Source organism: Emydura macquarii, unplaced genomic scaffold (genome assembly GCF_026122565.2).
Source record: "Emydura macquarii macquarii isolate MOO-44397 ecotype Brisbane River unplaced genomic scaffold, CSIRO-AGI_Emac_v2 contig_2432, whole genome shotgun sequence".
Lineage (NCBI taxonomy): Eukaryota > Metazoa > Chordata > Testudines > Chelidae > Emydura > Emydura macquarii.
The window spans coordinates 4,106,757-4,128,126 of record NW_027132569.1 but is presented as its reverse complement, the minus strand read 5'-3'; the positions used below and the strand labels follow the sequence as shown (position 1 = coordinate 4,128,126).

Below are 21,370 nucleotides of genomic sequence, written 5' to 3'. Positions count from 1 at the left end.
TTCTTGTCAAGTGACAGAATTTAACTGCAGACTTGGTATCCAAAAGAGATCTTATGAAATCCAGCTGTGCCTACAGTTACAGGCAGATTAGCCTGTAAGGATTTAGAATCATAGAAGATTAGAACTGGAAGGGACCTCAGGAGGTCATCTAGTCCAACACCCTGCTCAAAGCAGGACTAACCTCAGCTAATCCAACCTCAGTTGGATTTGTCCAACAAGAAGCAGATGCAGGCTGTGTATCATCTTGCTGGGTGGCCAAGCACTGGAGAGACTGAGCCTGTCAGTCTGTAAACAGTATCTTTCCAACATATAATGCACTTTATTTCAACTATAGTTCTTTACTGCAGTCTGCCATATATAACAGCCTAAACAATGGGACTGGCTGGAGCCAAAAGAATGGACACTAGCTGAACCCAGCCTGCTTTGAACCAGATAGGGGCACCAGTTCAACCTAGGCAATGACTATGCAATGATGCCAATACATAACCAATATTAAAACAACAAATCCTAACAAACACTAAACTAGGAACAAGTTAGTTAATAGCTGCTACAATGCAGAAAAGAAGGTTCCTCCTCAAATTAGTCAAAAGTTTCACAAATTTGATTTTTTTTCTAAAAAAACACAAAATATTTTCACTCTTGGTTTAAAAAAAAAAAAAATTATGCCTTTTCCAAGATGTTTCCCCCCTCCGCTGTTTTAAGCAGCTCTAGTTCTTTTAGCCTTTGCTGATAAGAAGGCACTGAGGGTTAGCTGAGTGTTAACACTGAATTCTTTAATTCCGACTTGAAATTGGTGGTGCATGCTCGTCACAGCATGGACCAAAACACAGAAGAAAACCTGGACAGGTAGTATGCTGTGTTATATTTACAAAGCTATTATATGTGGCCCTGACAATAATACTTTTTTGTTTGAAAAAGTGTAAAATAACAACTGCTAACCAAGTACAGAATCAGGACCTTACATATGTTTGCATTATGATATATGGAAATACTTCATTTTAATATTTCAATATTCTAAGATAGTGCAACATGTGTCATAATTTCTGTATTTATTTGTGCACACACACTCCTCCCCTCAAGCCTAGGGAGATTTTCACACAGACAAACCCTGAAAAAGGGGGAGCTGTGCCAGAATCCTTGCTCCACACTACCTGAAGACTAGGAGATTAGCTCATAGACTTTAAGGCCAGAAGAGATCATAATGATCATCTAGTCTGACCTCCTGCACATTGCAGGCCACAGAACTTCGCCCTTCTGTAATAGGCCCCTAACCTCTGGCTGAGTTACTGGAGTCCTCAAATCATGATTTGAAGACTTCAGGTTACAGAGAATTTATCATTTACTCTAATTTAAGTGACCCATGCCCCATGTTGCAGAGGAAGGCACAGAAAACCCCCCAGGATCTCTGCCAATCTGACCCAGGGGAAAATTCCTTCCCAAACCAAATATACAGTTGGACGCTGAGCATGGCAGCAAGACCCACCAGCCAGATACCTGGGAAGGAATTCTCTGTAGTAACTCAGAGCCTTTGACATCTAGTGTCCCATCACTGGCCTTTGGGAATATTTGCTGCTAGCAATTGCAGATCGGCTACATGCCATTGTAGTCAGTCCCATCATGCCATCTCCTCCATAAACTTATCAAGCTCAGTCTTGAAGCCAGCTAGGTTTTTTTGCCCCCACTGCTCTCCTTGGCAGGTTGTTCCAGAACTTCACTCCCCAATGGTTAGAAACCTTCGTCTAATTTCAAGCATAAACTTGTTGATGGCCACTTTATATCCACTGCCACTGTCTTCACTTCCCTCCCTCCCTCAGGTCAGGGTGAGGGGCGGTGAGTTCTGTCTACCATGTTTAAAGGTTTAGGTGGGGGGGCTTTCACACAGATCTGGCCTTGCCTCTTTGGTCTGAGACTGCACGGGAGACCTCAGATCAGCATTCCTGCTTTGCAGATACACAGGCCTGCTGCACTTGTTGAGGACTGCACCGAGCCAACAGGCAAGACTGTGTGGCCACACAGATAAGCACCTTAGAGAGAGCCCAGATCACGGGAGTAGAGTCCGCACAGTCAGCTACACATGGCTCACCAAAGCCATTCACAGACAAATGTATGTGGCTCAATATGGGGGGGTGGTATTGGCTCCAGAGGACTTTAGTATATTTGAGCAGGAAGGACCCAAGTGGTACATTTCTAAGCTTAGATAGATGGATCTATTCAAATGGAGCTAATATAAATTAATCATTGAAATGCTTGCTGTACTTTGCTCGTTTAGTTGGGATGGGCAGTGCTAGCGGACTGTATGTGAAATCAATATCAGATTTCTAAACATCTGAATGGAACTCAGAGCCTCAGAGTTAAGACTTTAGCAATTTTCAAACGTAGAACAATTGAATTCATGGCATTAGTGTGGGGAGGTAAACTACAACTGTTCCCAAGTGTAAAAAATAGCTCATTTCTTCCATAGGCATTACATCCCCTTTTCCAACTGAAAGAGAACTGCACAAATCCTTTACTAAACATGCACGATGCATTTGTCTGAGATACAAAATGTGTCCCCGACCATGTGTAACTTTCATAGCTCATTTGTGACTTTACCCTTTTGAGAGTTATTTCTCTAGCTCACTTTGTGGGAAGAAGTCCAGATCCTGTGGAAGCCCACAGCACATCTTTCATTGCTGAATGATTTAGAATTTATAGCTGCAAATAACCTAAATAGGCTACTGGAAGTGGTTGCTGAGGTACCAGTCTTGTCTTACCATTCTTGTATGCCAAAACTCTTATGCATACTCGCATTGTGTAAATAAGTATGTTTATAACAAATATATGTGGATGGATGGATGGATGGATGGATGGAGATTTTTTTATGCTGTGGCTGCGTGGGAGGCAAGGAAGGGGTTTCTTTTTTCTCCACCACAGTTTCCACAAAAACTCAGAGAGTAGATTTGCTCCAGAGTCTACATAGTCTGGTTAATCCAGATTGCCTTTGCTCAGCAAATATTGTGAGGTCCTCCTACTGTGAAGAAACGTTGTTATTTTGTGGATAACATTAATTGGGTTGGGGCAAATTATCTGCTTCAATGTAGAAAAAGTAAGGCTATGGGATGTTGGTGAAAACTTTGTTAGAGAAGAGCTGGCCCTTGGTATTTTGCCACCCAGGGTGGAAAATATATTCGGCTGAGCAAAAAACCAAACTAAAACAGCCAAGTGATGTGATGTCCTTCCGGATGCTGATTTGATGCCTCCAGAAGGTGACAGCCAGGGCAACTGCTTTGATTGCCTGGCCGTGTGGCTGGCCCTGTGTTAGAACTTCAGCTGGCACCACTAATTGAGATGCTGGAGATGTTGAGAGAACTTTGGGCCACAACAGGTGACTTGTCCCATGCTCTTCCTGGCTGGTGAGGGAGAGGAAGTCCATTGCTGGCACAGACCATGAACATCTCTTTTAGAGAGGACAGACAGCCACTTCTTTAACTTGCAATCACATCTAAAAATGATTCACTGTATTCTGGGTTTAAAATAAAGAGATTAAAAATGCCATTCATCACCTTGAGCTATATGTTATACTAGATGTGATCTTATGGTTTACATATCAAAACTGGAATACTAGGGACTGGTAATGACACAGAGGCTTTCATCCATATATTACCAGTTCAAATCTAGCTCAAGTTAGTGGCAGCCAAAAGTTCGGAGTATGTGATGGCTGTGTGATTGATTATGTAAAATGAGTTGGTGTTGTCAGTCTAGCTACCTAAAGACATATGTCCACATCACAGAAAAACAAAATCATGACTGGTGGTAACTGGTCCTCCATTTTGGCACTTGAGTTAAACAGTCAAAGGATTAAATGGGCATGGACAATGAAGTAGTTGTCAGAATTGATACACACTGGTGGAGTAGCATGGAGGAGTTTGTGCTAATGCTGCCTATACTGTACTATCATGTGAATAAGTAATACTACTACTAGTTAGCTCTTATCTAGCACTTTTCATCAGTAAATCTCAAAGCACTTTACAAAAGATGTCAGTAGAGGATTTCAGTATCGAGGGCTGTGAATATATAGTACTTTTTCAGTTGTTTTTAATGAAGAGAAGGAGGTTGATGATGATAAAAATACATTATCTAGCATCTTTCACCCAGAAGGCTGTTCAGTCATTCGGTCCGTCTGTATATAGCAACACTACATAATAGTGGGATACAAGAATTGCAGCACAAATCATAATTACCCTTGTTCTTTCTTTGTCCAATTAAAACTGCAGGGAGAATTTAGGTAGGCAAAATGTAATTTACTGTGCTGGAATTTGACCAGGATATCTAGATCAGGTGTCCCAATACAGTGACTCTTAATTTAGTTTTGTTAATAAAATGTGCTAATGAAAATAGTCTCTTAGTGGACACCTAATAATTAAAACAATAGTTAAACAACAATTTGCAAAATTGGTGCAATGCTAGCAGAAGACCACCAAACTCTGTCCACATAAGTCTACCCCTCTTATATCCCATCAATTCTCTCACGAAAAATGATCTGCCGCCAGGTTGCTATTAGTTCAAGTACCTAAGCTAATTTGAACTGTGGTGGTATCACTAAGGAGTAACACAGCATTTTAGGTATTGAAGACCCAAGCTATACAGTTTGTAGGCCAAAACCTACATTTTGAATTACAGTGGTAGCCACTGCAGATTATAGAAAACAAGTGATTTTACTCTTAGTGAAGAGCTCCACAAGGCAAATGAGCTGCTGAACTAACACGTTCTCAGCTAGCTACAATTTCTAAATTGTCTTCAGTTATAGACTTGTACTGTAGTGTACATCGCAGTAACCTAGTCTGGAAGTGACAAAGTCCTACATAACTGCAGTGAAGTCTACATCCAAAGGGAAAGGTCTTATCTCCTAGCCAGTGTGATGGAAGAGTTTTGGGGGACATATGTGCTACTCTGTTTTCTTCTAAAGAAAAATGTCAGAAGATAATTAATGGTCAAGTCTTGGGTTTGCAATTCATCCCCAAAATCTTTGCATGAATTAATATTATTCAATGGAACATTTTAGTGTGACATTTTTCAGTATAAAGTAAGTGCTGTTTAATACTGAGCACGGTACTTCTACAAACACATTTTGAAACAGGTGGACTAAAGTTCATTACACCATTTGAAACACCTGACCAAATACATGGTACCTATTATATGCATCTCAAAGCCCTTTAAGAGCCAATGCTTCGAGCAGCTGCCATGGAAATAAAGAAGAATCTTTGCAGGAAGCTTTACAAAATGTATTGTCTTTGGCCAACCTTGCTTGGTAGTTTTTGGCTGGCTGAGATGCAACTTGCTGTTGAGGTATTATCTAACGTTTACTTCTGTTCTTAAAAAGAACCTGCAGAGAGAGGAATTTCATTTGTGAGCAACACTTTTGACGTCATGCAAGTACTGTATAATGTATACAATATTACCAGCAATCTCTGAAGTGTGGTGATTCTTTGCTTTCTGTGACTTAATTTTCTCATTTGCCTGTTTTGAAAATCCAGCTCAAGTGGCTCACGTGGTGGGAAAGGCAGCAGGTGTATCGGAACATATCATCATGACTTATTTCTCTTTAGACTATTCCCTTTGATTATTTCTCAGAACATTTCCCGCAAGGCCCATTTGTCCTTTTCATTCACATCTGTAAGAGTAAAATCACTGGAAAAAAATAATCCTAAAGGCAATATAATTTTGGCAGTATGCTAGAAAAGAACGAGCACAAGGTTGAAATTACATGGAAAGGAGTAAAGAGCATTTAATTTCCAACTTCAGCATTTCGGTTAAGAAAACTTTTTTCTTGGAAAGAAAAGGACAGGGTCATACATGATGACTATTAATTTCCACTGACTGGATAGGATTTTACTTTCCAACAATATCTACTTACCTACCTACCTACCTACCTGTTCCATTGACCGTTTTAAAATGGTGGGCACTTCTTAGAATCAAGACTTAAAGGTCAGATTCACCCTATGGCAGAGCCCACACAAAGCCCAATGCACTGCTTGAGCCATGCTAAAGCTCTGGGTTAAGGGTTTAGTGCCGCTTTCCACAGGCCATGGGTCTGTCAGGATATATCTACACAATTAAAAACCCTCAGCCAGCCTGTGCCAGCTCACTGTAGCTTAATAGCTCAGGCTCAGGGGTTATTTAACTGAAGTGTAGACCTCTGAGCTTGGGCTGCAGCCTGAGCCTGAAAGTCTACACCACAATGAAACAGCCCCTTAGCTGAGCCCCTGGAGCCTGAGTTGGTTGGCACAGCCCAGCCATAGGTTTTTAATTGCAGTGCGGACAGACCCTGAGTGAGAGGCAGTAAATCTACTGTATGTACGGGTGAGCAAACCTTGTGGTGTTTGATACTTTGAGTCTGCAATATTTGGGGGGGGGGGGTTGTGGTGTTCTCAAAAGGATGAGTTTTTTAACCCTTTAAAATCTTACTTTAAATCCATGTGTGGAGGTTGTTTTTTGGTTTTTTGTTTTTTTTCAAGAATGATTACATTTTTTTTTTTAAAAAGAGAGAGGCAGCACCTGTGCTCTGTATTAGCAACTGCAGAGCTGCCCCAGAAGTTATGCTGGCACAGGTGAGCCACCTGTATACGGTGTATTGTGTGCTCTGGGCCAGATCTTCATCTGCACCCAGAGCTCCACTTGCCACAACTGAGGAGAACAGGGCAAAGTTGGCTTTAAGCACCTTAGACCTCCCCCAATCTCCACAGCTTTTGGGGGCTGATTGGACCCCCAGTGTCACTTAGATCAATCCCAGAACTTCCCCCCACCCTAACGCTGCCAAGGAGCCAGGCCTCTATGTGTTTTAGGTACAGTAGAACCTCAGAGTTATGAATACCTCAGCAATGGCAGTTGTTCGTAACTCTGAACAAAATGTTATAGTTGTTCTTTCAAAAGTTTACATTGACAACAGAACTTTAAAACTTTACTATGCAGAAAAAAAAAATGCTGCTTTTAACCATCTTTCATTTAAATGAAACCAGCCCAGAAACAGTTTCCTTACCTTGTCAAATCTTTTTTTTTTAAACTTTCCCTTTATTTTTTTACTAATTGAACACAATGCTGTACTGTATTGTACAGAATTTGCCTTTTTTTTTTTGGGGGGGGGCCTCTGCTGCTGTGCTGCCTGATTGCGTAGTTCTGGTTCCCAATGAGGTGTTTGGTTTACTGGTCAATTTGTAACTCTGCTGTGCGTACCTCTGAAGTTCTGCTTTATCTATTCCTTCATTAGAATGTTCTCTGTCATATTGCTCCTTTTTTTTCAGTCTCCTTACAGTGCATTCTCATTCTACCCACTCTCTGCTCCCCTTTTCACCCTATTCTTTCTCAGTGTTTTTTTTTTCTCTCTGCTCCTTTGACGGGTCCTCTCCTAAGCAGAGCATGACCCATTTAACGTCCAAGTCCAAGTTGAAAATTCCAACTCTGAATGTTTTGAATAGGTTGGAAATTAGGCAAAATTGCTCATGCCTATTTGTGAGTATCTCTGCAGTGAGTATGGGATGTTATTTTATAACTCATAGTCTTCAAACACAAAACTGACAAAAATTCTGGGAAAGATCCTTAGCTAGTGTAAATTGTCATAGATCCTTGGAAGTCTATGGAGATATAAAAAAAAAAAATTATACCAGCTGAGGATCTGTCCCTCTCTTGCTCTGTGATGGACATACAGAGGTAAAACACAGTCTTGGCAAGTTAACAAGCATTAATAACTCCTGACTCAACCATTGCATAAAATAGCTTTCTAGGGCTAAATTCTGCTCTCATCTAAAGGTGTGTAATCCTATTCACTTCGATGGACGGCATGCCTGTAAGTGAGAGCAGAATTTGGATCTCAGTTCATAAATAGAGGTTTTCTCTAACATTTAGTGCATTGCTCCCACTTAATAGGCAAAAAAGGTGTGTGAGAAGTAAGAATATTCCTGGGAAACTTGTACTGAGAGAGAGAATAAAGATTTCCTGGAGCAGTAACAAACCCCTAAGAAAAATTGTACTGATTACGTATAGTGGACCAGATCCGCAGCTGGTGTAACACCGCACAGACAAATTAGCGTTACAATGTCAGCACTAGTCTATTTTGTGAAGTGTCAAGACCATCAAATGGCATCTGAGAAATATGTGATTATAATATATACTAGCACAAAATTAAATGATATTCCACCATTAGCAACTTTCATTTCAGAAATTAATAGCAGAAAATGAAATAACATCTCCAGTAGAAACTCTTGGAGGAACTTTGGTAGGGAGAATGTAATTAAGTTAGAATTCAGTGAGTACACTGAAGCAATCATGACTACTTTTGTGCCAAGAACCATAGAATCTTTAATGGCCACAAGTGATCAGGACCTCCATTCAAATGACACCAGCTCCAGTAATATAGCATCCCCAAAGACCATGCTGAAGCACTAGGTCAGTACTGACTCAGGGGAAAAGTACCATTTGCTGAATTCTGACATGATCTTACTACAGCACATGGGCTTTCCTTTGAGCTCTCTGGACCAAGTATTGACCATTCCTAACCCTGCTTTGTTTGTGACTCAGGGTATGTATAACTGCAAAAAAACCACCCATGGCAGTAAGTCTCAGACCTTGGGTTCGCAGGGCTCACACCACGGTGCTAAAAATAGCAGTGTAGACATTCCCGCCTGGGCTGGAGTCTGGGTCTGAAATCTGGCAATGAGGGGGGGCTGGATCTCTGAGCCAGAGCTCCAGCCTGAGTGGGAATGTCTATATACTGTTAGCTTTAGTGCTGTAGCCTGAATCCAAGTCTGTAGATACAGGCTCTGACACTTGCTGCCATGGTGGGGTTTTTTGGAGGGAAAGGGAGATTCCCTCCCCCCACACCCCCCAGGATGGACATACCCAGGTTTTGAAAATTTTTCATCAGAACTTTAGAAAATTTGGAGTTTGAGGAAAGCCGTTTCACTCAAAAATTTTCAGTATTTCATTAGAAAACCAAAACTGACAATTTTTTTGTTTGTTTGAAAGCAAAATATTTTTTTAGGTTTTTGGCAGTTTTCAACTGACTTTATTTATTTTTCTTTGGGTGCAGATTAATTTTTTTTTAATTGAAAAGTCAAAATTTTCTGCTATTACAGCAAAAACAAAAAATATTTTCATTTCAATTTTCTGGGGGAAATCCCAATTTTTCCAGCCAGCTGTACTTGTTAGGTCACAGACTAAGATGTTTAGCTTCACTGGTATTAACAGGCTTCTATACTGGTAACATGAGCTAATATTTTAGTAGCGCACAAGTGATGTACAACAGAGCATTGCTTATATCTATTTCCACATAGTATTAGAAGAGTTCTCGTGTTTTTTAATCACTGCTCTCATATTTATGGGTAGAAACCCCAAGAAGTGGTTGTTCATAAAGTGACTGTATAGTTTTAAAATGTTTGCCTGCATAAGACCACGCCCAATTAGAGCCCTGCGTGGATACAAATTGTATTCACATCTGATCCACGATATGCAAAAATGATCCACCTATATAAAGTGAATATCCACAGATTTGCAGGGCTTTACATATAAAATTTGGATTTGCAAAAATGGTCCGCAGATGTGGATATAAAGCGGATATCCGCAGATTTGCAGGGTTCTAAGCCTAGTATCACTAAGGCAAACCACCCCACCAAACAAAAGGGAACAACTCTTCATTAAAACAAAAACCAAGGAAGACAAGGAGTTAACAGATACCAAAAAGGAAATCAAAACAAAGGAGAGGGTCCAAAAAGGGTCCAGGGTAAGCCGGATTCAGTAACCAGGCCCTACTACCAATCAATGAACGACCCCAAGGTATCGCATCGGGGGAGAGTTCTCCAACACAGATCTCTGGCCCAAGAAAGATGACCCAGAGCTGACTCATGCTTGCTGGCCAGAAGTATATAGCAGGCCAAGAAATGATTATTCAGGCATCTAGGGCTTAGAGGATTTATGTATTACATTATCTCTTACCGCTTGACATCTGCTTTCAATTTCTATTTCGACTATGACTAGACGATTTATGACTAGATGATGGCTCCCTTGAATGCAGCTGTGCAGTGGTGGGAAGGGAGTCAGGAGTCTCTCCACCCTTGCATAACCGACATAAAGGTCACCCAGAATTGGAGTCCCTGTGCTTTGGGGAGTGCAGGGGCTGGTACTGAGTTGCTCACTCCAGGAGCAAGTCACTGGAAAGAAGGAGTGGAATAGCTGTAGCAAGTTATTTGGCTCCAGGGGAGGGGAGTGAGCTGGGGGGGGGGGAAATTATTCTGTACCCTTAAAGGGGTATCAGAGATTACCTTCCAGCAGTCCTGGTTGAACAGAGGGTAGCACAATCTGCCTCTAGCTACATCCCCCAATCCAGTCCAATACAAGAACAGAAACCAGCACTGAAATGAACTTGTCTGCCTCCTGAGAGAACACGACTTTGACTGAAAATGATCCTGAGTTTGTAACTCTGAGTGAAGGCTAATTGTATTGGCGAGGACAAAACTCAAAGCTCTCAAAGTGATGTGGATTGTAGCGTAGAAATGACAACTGAACTGGTGTTTCGAGAACATCAAAACTGTTTGTTTGTTAGAGCAGTCCAAGCTTGCGAATAATCTATGGAGTGTGAATCCAGTGAGCTTTTCTTTTCCAGTTTAGCCATATTTGCATGGCTTGACTTGAGCCTGAGGTGAGCTCAGTTAGCACTGACTGGCTTTTGGAGAGGTCATGATTCACAGTCGGTGTACTCAGCTAGTACATATAGGTGCAGTCAAACGGAGTCTGTAGAAATATATGTATAAGGCATATACATTCATATACATTTCAGTGTAATTGTAAGCTTGAAAGTTTGTCTCTCACCAACAGAAGTTAGGCCAAAGATATCCACCTTGTCTAATATCCTGGGACAGCTACAACAGGACTCCTACTTGTCTTCCATAGTAGAAAGTTTTGTATGATGTAATCTGGTACCTTGTTTTGTTTAATAAGTATTTTGGGCCTTCGTTTTGATCTGCTTCCAAAAATGGCTAACGCCTTTTAAAATGATATATATTAAGGAAAAAAGCAATGTTGTGCTATAGACAAAGCTACAAGGGGGGACACTACCACTATGATAGCCACATTTAGTATAATTCCACATATCCAAATTCCCTGAAAATCCTAGTTATTCAAATTCAGTGTGTCCTCCATATACCCCCAGGTTAGTTAATCACCCGCTAATAACTTCTCAGGTAACCTCTTAGTGACTGCAGATGGTTTACAGATTCTACTGTTGCATAACTACATCAGAAGACTGAAAAGAGAGGCTCACAAACTACAGACTGTGGTTAGTCAGGTTTTTTTTAAAAATAAATAATTCAGAATTAAATTATGTCCGCAGTGGTTTTGATATAATTTTGGTGTTTTTATAAAGTCAGTAAAGTTGGTTTTTGTACTCATTAATAAAGTACAAAGTGTTACGCAAACATCAGCACTACTCCCTTTGTTCCCTGTATTTCTATATCAGCGAAACTGCAGCTCAGTTTAGCACTTCCATTTATCCGAACACTGGTCATGTGAAAGTTTCAGATGTGCCCAGGCCATTTGGATAAATGGGAATGTACTATATGTCTTACCTACATGTTAATCTTGTCTCCAGAATGATATATCCCAAGAGAAAAACAGGTAACTGAAAATAATGGGAGACATACCAAAAATGTCAGGATTTCTGGTTCAACTTATTTTTTGGGAAGTCTTGGCAACAAATACATTTTTGTAGCTCATTAGGAATTCCAAACAGAGTATAATTTTCTTTTTTCTTTCCCATTAAAATCAATGAAGGCTTTAGGATGAGGAGCATTTGTGTAAGTCAGGCCATTCAATTATGTGCCTCAATATAGATGCCAGAGTAAAATTTGTAAAAGAGCCTAAGTGACGTAAGAGCCTAAGTAACTAAAAATTCACTTAGGCACTTGTGAAAAATTTACATCTTGAAATTAAGTAGCAGCAAATTAAGTAGCAGCAGTGGGACTTAGGCTCAAAGTCCACATTTAGGCACCTAGCTGATCTCATTTTCAGAGGGGCTGACCGTCCCCTATTCCATTTGACGTAATGCTTACATAATTGTTTTTATGAAACTGTAGTTTCTCTTGCTAGGTTTGGATGGTAAATTGGCACTGCTACTGCACTTGAGTTTGATCTAAAACTGGTGTCTAAATTCTAGCACTCGTGACTAACTTGCATTTGGGGTGGAGGGGGTGCATTTTTGGTTCCCCACATGGTGGAAAAATATTTATAACCTTGTTTTGTGTAGATGTAGCTATTAGACCGCATTTAACTTTAAGGGTGGAAAAGACAATTTGTACTAATATGCCTAAAAAATGGAATGCAGTACTACAAAGAGATTGCTTCAGTAAAATTAATCTTGACATTGGATTGTGATTCTCTCGCTCACATTGAGAAGGGTCTTTCTCCAGGATTGGTCCCATTGAAATTCTATTGTAAATGTCACTGCATACTTAGTAAAGTACTATGCAGCACAACTAAGGGTGGCAGACTCTGGCCCTATGTTAACAATAGGCCCTAAGCAAACCGGTTAAAATAGAAACTAACCCAAATGTTCAACTCTTCATCCCACACTCAAACTCAACCTTTTTTGTGAGATTCAGGAATGTTTGCTTAGTCTTAAATAAAACAATGTTGTGTTTCTGCACTTCCTACTTTTGGCTATGCCTTGAAGCAGAAATACAGAAATATGGCAAGAAAGCCTCTTTTTGCACTATTTCTGGCCAAGTTGAAATGAGGAAGTACTAGAAAATTCACAAAAAAGCTTTCTCTCACAAAAATTTCCAACTCAAAAGGTTCTGTCACCACTAGTTAGTATCCTTGTTTCTCATCCAGAGATGGAATGTTTAATTATAGGATAGTTTTTGTGAACAAGTGACTGTTCCAGAATCTCACTTAACACGAAAGCCCTCTTAAATCACATAGGCAGTGGAAATGGGCCTTAAAATAGGCATAAATGTAATTTACTCCCACTATGAAGTCAATAAGCCCTTTTTACACCACTGGCAATATTAAGGGGCCTTATATGCTACTACTGAAGACAATGATAACAAACTAGGCAAACTTGTTTTGATTAATGACACTAATTTAAAACCATGAGAAAACAAACCCAAGGCTCTTTGTTCTTTCTTTGACAAGTCTGTTTATTTAATATAGAGAACAGAACTCAAAAATATAAAAACAGCATTGTTTTAAATCGTACACATATTTTGCCATCTAAAATTAACTTGGATGTCACTGCAAAAATTTTAAAGCACTTCTGCAAATGAATATTAAAAGAACATCTAATATTATTGTTAGAACCAATATAATCATAGGCATGGTATTAAACCACACACAGAGAGATTACATAGTTATCTTGTTAAATCACAACAAAATATTTACTAATGATATGGAATCACAGTTCCATGTTTGCTAGCCAGGTTTATTATATTTTCCAGCTTTCAACAAGAGCCATATATTAAGAAATGCGTGTTAATCGTTGCCCTAATGAAAACAACATGCAGCTAATATTTAAGTTGTCACAAAATAATAGAGGAATCACAGACTACATGCATGCTAAATTGATGGGAAATCCAAGCCTATTTCCATTAGCACATCTCAATAAACTTTTAATGTTTGGGAAAATATTATCATGAATTAATCATATTTCAGCTTGTTCACATGTGTATGTGCAGGAAAGGGTCCCCTAAGTAAAATTCCTTTGTGATGCCAGCTCTGAAAGGAAAATACACACTGCTACAGCATCTAAGTGATAAATGTTAGTAAGGTGTAGAGAAACTAATAATGTATCTAGCTCCACTCTCTTCCAAAGGTGGTTCTGGCCTTTAGTTTTTGTTAGTTCTCATACTACTGGTCAGTAAATTACATAGCCTATTTACAAAAGACCCCTCCCCCATCACTATCACCCTAGATAATTTCTCCTTATGAAAATTGTCCTAGAAAAGGAAGTCTTGTGGGACATTTTCAAACTACTATCATTAAGGGCCAGAATTTGATCCCCTTACTGAAGCTGTTCCTCTACAAGTTGTCCCATTGACTTCAGCAGGACTACTCATGAAGTAAAGTGCTACCCAGCATGAGTCAGGGGATCAGAATCTGTCCCTACAGATATTATCAATTAATAAATGAAATAAAACCGTAGACTTATGGAAGATGAAAGCATTTACTATAATTACAGAAACACTAAGACAGGGCAGTTATATAGTCCATATCACTTGAATGTTCTGTACTGTACTGCTAAAAATGTACATTTCCTGGGGCTTTTTGGATATTTATTTATTTATTTATTTACTTTGACTAAGCTCTCATTCCTCCCACTAGCAACTAGCTATATGTGGATGGTAATGTTTTAGAATGCTGATTTAACAATGAACATGTTCAGTGATCAAAAGAATGGATGCAAACAAAAGCAGGATTGTCATTTGTGCTTGGATCATCATAGAGCATTGTAATCATACCATGCAGAAGGCCTTTAAAATATCATTTCTCCCCATCACACATTTGTCTTTCATTTGAATTGCAATGTGAGGCACTGTATGTGTGCTAATCTAGCTTTGACTAGTGAGGTGACAGGAACAAGTGCTTTTTACTTCTAACTGAAATTGTAAAGGCCTTTCATACTCTTTGGGGGGAAAAAACCCGCCCGACTTCTGAAAATAGGAGTTACAGACAATTATAGCAATTCTGTATCTACTAATTTCTCTGCATAGGTTAAAAGCAACAGTGCCTTGACAAAACATGAATTAGAAATGAATAAAATAGAAACATGCCTCATCAGACTCTGTGCAAAGGCTTCACTGAAGGATTAGTAAATGCAAGAAAACTTTGGCTTAATTTTTTATTTTCCCCTCATTAAAGTATTACATCAGTCATGTATTATAAGAATTCTGGTATCTTTGCAAAAAAAATCAACAGCCTCAACCCAAACACTTGACTAACAGCTTTTTGAAGAGCAAAGATTTAAAAAAAAAAAAAAAAAAAAAAAGAGAATGCATTTAATCACTCTGATGTAGGCTGCTTAAACTATCCTATTTTATGGTTACAGTTTAGCTCTTACACAGAATATATTTTACCAATCTCATAAATCTCTTCAGAAGTAACAAACAATATTAAACTTTTCCTTTATGTTAATAAGAGCACAATATACTTTTATGTTGGCATATTGAAATATTTAATAATAAATCTTTCAAAAAAAAATTTCACAGCTAAAATAGTGCCTATAAACAATAGTTCATGGTTATCAAACACACAAACTCTGTTCAATGATGCAGTTGAATTTAGTGAAACACTGAAATAAAGAAATCCTTTTTGTTACACATATGACCTTCCTGTTCAACTAAATGTTGTGTTCCCTTTCAAGTGAAAACTCACAATTCCCAAAAGAGCAACAATCTGGTTGAAAATCAGGTTACATGTCAGCTTCTGATTATTAATAATTATCCTCTATATTATTATTTGTTTGCATGTAGCAACCAATTGTCCATAATCAGCATTCATCTTTCATCTTTCTTGGCTGAGCTTCCTGGCAGGTGCTGGGTGGGGTAAACACAGAGGGGTCAGTAATACCCAGTTGTATATCAAAAAAGCGGGTGGAGGTTGTCACGCTGTAGTTCTTGGTGTAGGTTTCCTGCACTGGGTAACAATCCTTGACTGTGTAAACTCCAACCCAGGACTCAACTATAATGAAGCACAAAGTATGACTATTTTATTGGACAAGCATGAATTATTTTAAAACTGTTATTAAAATGACAAGAGAACATTTGTGTATTTCCATGACTTCAGCATTAACTGTCAAAGGAGTCCCAGGGAATTGGGCATTTACAACTTTGAAAATCCCCGCCTTAATGGAGAAGAGAAAAGAAAACTGTTTGTCATGCTGTTTCATGATAAAATGTTCAGTCATATATGAGCTGACTATTAACTTCTGGAACCGTTTTTGAAAACTCCGTTTATTATATACGTATATTAAGCAACTCATGAGCTCGATTGATTTCTGCTGTTCTAATAGACAGCAGCCATCTATTTAGAATTGGGTTAATCCAGTAGGAGGTTTAATCCCTAGTTACCAGGAAATTGTTTTTATTAGAGAATCGTGTTTGTAGACTTCCTTCTTTCGATCTCATATTGCCCTAATTTGTGGCAATATTCCCTCACTGTTACTCTCTTCCATTACTCTCCCGTCCTCAATTCTCTCTCTCCTCTCCCTCTGGACCCATCTGACATCATGCTTCTTTTGCCCTTATTTTCACCTTACTCTAACTTCTGCTAAAACAAATGATGATCTATAAATAGGGCTGCAAGTTTGTCAAGACGGTAAAAATGTCATGGATACTGTGACTTTTCTGTTTTGTCTGTGACTTTTCTTTGTGCCCATGCTTTTAATAAAGCACTATTGTCCAAACCCTAGGTCACGACCCACCAGTGGATTGTGGGAAGGTCCTGGGTGAATCACCAACCTGGAGGAAAGGTCAGGTATCAGTGGAAGGGGCTGGAAAGCAAGTCCTAACCACTCATCCCACAGTGGCAGCCCTTGCAAGGCTGAGCCAGGATCCCTGCTCTGTGCATTGCATCATGATGGAGTGGCCCCTCACTCTAAGGACCGACCCCCCCCCCTGCTCCATCGAGCTCTGATTGCCCCAGGCTCCTCATTCTGAGGACCAACTCCCCCTCCGCCCTGCCATGCCCTGATTGGGTGGCCAGGCAGGCAGGCTCCGCATTAGCTCCCCCTACCCTCGCTCTGCAGGCAGCAGGTGAGTCCTGGGCTAGGGGAGAGAGAGACAGGGGTCGGGAGGAAGCACAAGCAATGGAGGGAGGGGGGAGAGGAGTGATGGAGGGCAGGGTCTTGGGGTTCAGAGGCGGGGCAGGGGTTCCAGTTTTCAGCAATTAGAAAGTTGGCAACTCTAGTAACTTTGCTGCACCAAAGCAAAGGGTGCTGCTGCAGCTGGTTGATGCCCCCTTGTTGAGGTGAGGAGGAGGAAGAGGAGGTGGCAGTGAAGGAGGGTTTATGTATATTGTATTTAAAGAGTTATCATTGAATTTTCATACCCATGACTTTACACACCATTTTCCCCTAAACCTGTGACTTTTACAAAGCTTACCAATAATTTTTGATTAAAAAGTGCCATGACAAATCTGCAGCCTTACCTATACGTGTCCATTTCTCTTCAATGTAATCAGGAAAGTAGGTTTCTCTCAGACCTCCAAGTGCCCCTCACTTGGAGGGACGTCACTTATTTTAGTCCTAAATTTACCAACCTCCCATACAAATTTGACATCCTCTCATTTTTATTGTCAAAAATTATTTACCTCACAAATAAAGAATCATGAAACTGAAGTTCTGGGAGTTATTTGCACTAAAGGGATGAACTCCACACCATTTTGCATTTCCTGTATGAAAAATGTTCCACATTTGGGGTAAACATCACATACTGCATCCCACATTTGGGCCTCAGTAGTTTAAAATGAATGAGTATCCTTGCTGGCTTTCACACTGCCCATAACTTGGAAACCACTCTCTTTCCCGTAGTTAACACATTGCCAAATGTAGTTCTTCCTTCTGCTACTGAAGACTCTTTCTCCATTCTTATGCTGCTGGGCCTCAGAGCCACCTCTGAGACTGTGGAATACTCGGTTTCCATAGCTATGTAGGCATCTGATTCCCTCTTATCCTTGGTTCTCCTCTTACCTGTGAAGTTGTTCATTTTCTGTTTTTGGTGGGGATTCCTTCTCTACACCATGATTCCTCCTTTGTGGACACCCACAACCTTCTACCTTCATTCGTTTCAGTTACCTTAATTCCTAACTGCCAGTTTTACACTGATGAACTTCAGCTGTACATATCTTTAAGCTCCCACATCTTTAATGAAAATATACATGGCTTCTTCTCATCTTCTTCCAGCTATCTCAAAGACAAAAGTGTTTGTCCTGGAAAAGAAAAAGCATTCCCAAACACAACTCCAACTCCTCTCTCTCTTTCTTTGATTCATTCCTCTCATTCACTTCCATCTCTCTGTAAACCCTTAGCATCATCCGAATCCCTAAACTTTACTTCTTCCACAGCTCTTTTTCTGCAAATCTGCCCATCGTCCTCTCCACAGCATTGCCCATATAAGCCTTCCCCTTGCCTGTTCCTTTTGTGGAAATCTTCATCCATATTTTAATTAGTGCAACTTCCACCTCCCTAAGCATCGACCCAGATTCACCGAAGTCCTCTTCAAAACTGCACTCTTTGGACTGCAAGATACAACTCGAATACAAAATTTGCATCCTGAGATGGCGAATATGTCCTGGACTTAGTCCAGCCTAACTCTCAGATCTCCTCTCTCTCTGCTCCTCTACCACCCATTTCCCCTTTGTCACTTCACATAATCTTGCCACTGTTGATGCAAGAATTTTTCCTGTCTGCACCTCCTGCATCTAGGGCTTCTTTGACTCACCATACTTTTTCATAGCTCACCTGAGAGCATTTATTTTCTCTCATCTGCACCTCTTAATGTTACTCGTCTCCTTTTCTAACTTGGTGACTGTATTGTTTTAGGCATGTGCTCAAACACCTTGCTGAACTGAAGCCTATTTTTGCACAGTATTTGGGATATTGTGTTTATGAAAGATGCGATTCAAAGCTGAATTGTATTGTGTATATTATTCAGATCTAAAAAGATGTCATAATTAAACACTGGCAGAGTACACATCTTTCTTTTGATATAATAATTAAGGGATTTCTTCTGTGGAAGGCTTTTTTGGGATTGGTTACTGTCTAACAAATTTGAAAAAAACTGAGTTTCCAGCAGTAAGACTAAAAAGTGAAAAATTTAGGGCACTTTAATGCTGTTGACTTTATCTTGGCTTTTCAAATATGTTATATTTTTTGAATTTGGATGTGTATATTATTCCAGTACTGTATCTTTGCGTAAGATCAAGATTAAGTTAGAGTCTGCACAATGTATTTCCCACAGAAATCTCAAAATTGGCTAGTGCACCAATTCCTATGTGTTGTCTTAGTCAATCACAGAAAGGTTAACATACTTTACAAATTAAATTCTAAGTCATGGAGAAAGAGAATATATCTGAACATAACTACTGGAAACTCTTTAAGCTTTAAAGTCTAGATGCTAACAAGTCCAGAGATCCTTCTACTAAGCACAAGTGTGTTTTGATTAGTATTTCTTATTACAGAAATCTTGGTTCCAGCCCACAAAGGATGAAAAATATACACCATCATGCTGGATGCAGTGAACTCCGTATTTCAGTAATCTTTATTTTTTCCCACTTCCAGCCCTTAAGTGGCCTCTACCTTCTCTTATCCAAAGAGCAATCATGCACACCATAGTCTATCATTTTTAAATTATGTGGTAAAAGATGTACAGTTCACATTATCAAAACAACTTGTGCTATGATATACACACAGAACATCTAAATAAACGCTGATAAGATGAGCAGTGATTCAACACATTTCTCAAAAAGTCACAATACATTAGTAAACATATATAAATAGTCTATAGGATCCTTCTCACACCTGCTCATGATAGTTTTAGTGAATCTCATATAAAAATGATTGCAAAATAAAATGCTATTAAAGTACAATGTATTTCCATTGAAACCAGAATAACTTTACCATAATAACAATCTCCCAGAATGCAAGTGAAATTAATTCTGAAGGATGCATGGATAGATAGATATGAACAAGACATTGTTTTCTTTCAATATTACCATATAAAACACACAATTAATTGTGAGTGTACAGTATATCAGGGAATATTCAAATGTCTTCAAGAGTGAAAACTTGATACTATCTGGATATCAAATACTGTAAATCTGCCAACAATACTGGATCTGAATAACAAGTTTCCTGGCAGAGGTGGTAGAATGTTGGAGGATCCTTCCAGAATTTCAGCCTGGCTGGCTGTGACCCAACTTTCATAAACCAAGACATGCTGTCAATTTGCCTTCTCAGCAAAAGATCCAGGGTCTCTGCATCCACAGAAATATTAGAATAATCCATTGTCCTTATCATAAACAGGATGCCCACGCTGGTTGTTTTTTCCTATATACTCTTTTCTTGTAGATTTTGCAATCTCTTAGTCAACATGTGACTGACTATGCAAATAGACCTACAGTAAGAGGCACACAATGCACAATACCCAAATGACTAGACTGGGAGATAAGTGTCTGTTACCCTGCCTGAAATGAACCTGTCCAAGGTATGTCACCTCCTGGTGACCTGCCTTAACGCCAGGGCTTTACGAACATCATTTCCAGTGTAGATATGTAACTCCTTAAATATTATCCATGCATACATTTTGAAATGATTATGATGACCAGTGGGCTACTGGCTCTTAGAGACCTCACATGCCACACTTCAGTGATTATTGTGCATATATCTAACTCAAGGGATCCCTGTAAAACCCTATGTAGCCCCCCTGCCATCTGCCAGTTGGCACCAAGAAGTCCCTAAGTCATACTTGGCAATCTCCAAACCACACAGGTGCAGTTACCCCTGAAACTGTGACAGAGAATCTCTCCACATGATTGATTTTTCTCATGAATAATTCTGGACTCAGACTACTGGACTGTAATGAAAAAATGGTGTGGTTTCATCCCAAAGTTTGTCTCAGACATACAAACAAACATGCTCTTGCATATATTTAACCTTTCTTAGATAATGGGGACATTTTCTTTAATAAAATGCAGCACTAATATGATATGCTGGATATGTATTACATATTTTTTCTTCCTACATATTTTGTGGTAATATGACAGCCAATACTAACAGTCAGGTGGAAAATTATATCTTGGGTAAAGGAGAGACAGACATTTTTTAACAAAACAAAAACAAACACTTACATTTCCTGGCTGGTTTTCTATCAGACCATTCCTGTACCATAATTTCATCTCCAGGCCCCCCGATGTAGTACTGATCTTCATAAGTGGAGTTGTCAGGAATATCATAAGGATCCCATGGCTCAGTCAAAGCAATCTTTGAGCACAGCTTTGTGACTTGTTCAATCTGAAACATCACTGCATCTTTATAGAGAAATATATATTCAAAGAATCTGAAACATTTAAAAAAGAAAACAGTTAATGTTCATGATGTTTCTACAGCTGGTAGCACTCCCTGTAGTTAAGACTGCCTGACATTTCTCTTTATAACACCCTGTTTTTAATTGCTAATAACTTTGTCAAATTTTAACCATTTTGGCTGAAATTTTCCATACTAGGTATCTGCCTCAGTATGAACTTTTTTTTTATTTAAAAACATGTCAGTTAAAATGTTCAGCTATTTCTGAGAATGAGGTGAGGGAAAAATATGTTTTGTCCATATTTACATTTTTTAAACAACATTTTAGTT

At 39.3% G+C, this 21,370-nt stretch overlaps 1 protein-coding gene and 1 long non-coding RNA gene across 2 annotated transcripts in view; one reads left to right on the top strand and one right to left on the bottom strand.

Moving 5' to 3' along the window:
* Positions 1–21,370, top strand: part of LOC137162610 (uncharacterized) — a 73,066-nt gene that overhangs the window by 28,178 nt on the left and 23,518 nt on the right. The window lies entirely within an intron of this gene.
* EPDR1 (ependymin related 1) overlaps positions 13,139–21,370 on the bottom strand; it is a 37,626-nt gene continuing 29,394 nt past the window's right edge. Inside the window, exons 2-3 of the mRNA XM_067562518.1 lie at positions 20,866–21,074; positions 13,139–15,699 (exon numbers count right to left, since the gene is read on the bottom strand). Coding sequence (XP_067418619.1) covers positions 15,509–15,699; positions 20,866–21,074 — 400 coding nt within the window. The 3' untranslated portion in view covers positions 13,139–15,508. The remainder of the gene's footprint in view (positions 15,700–20,865; positions 21,075–21,370) is intronic.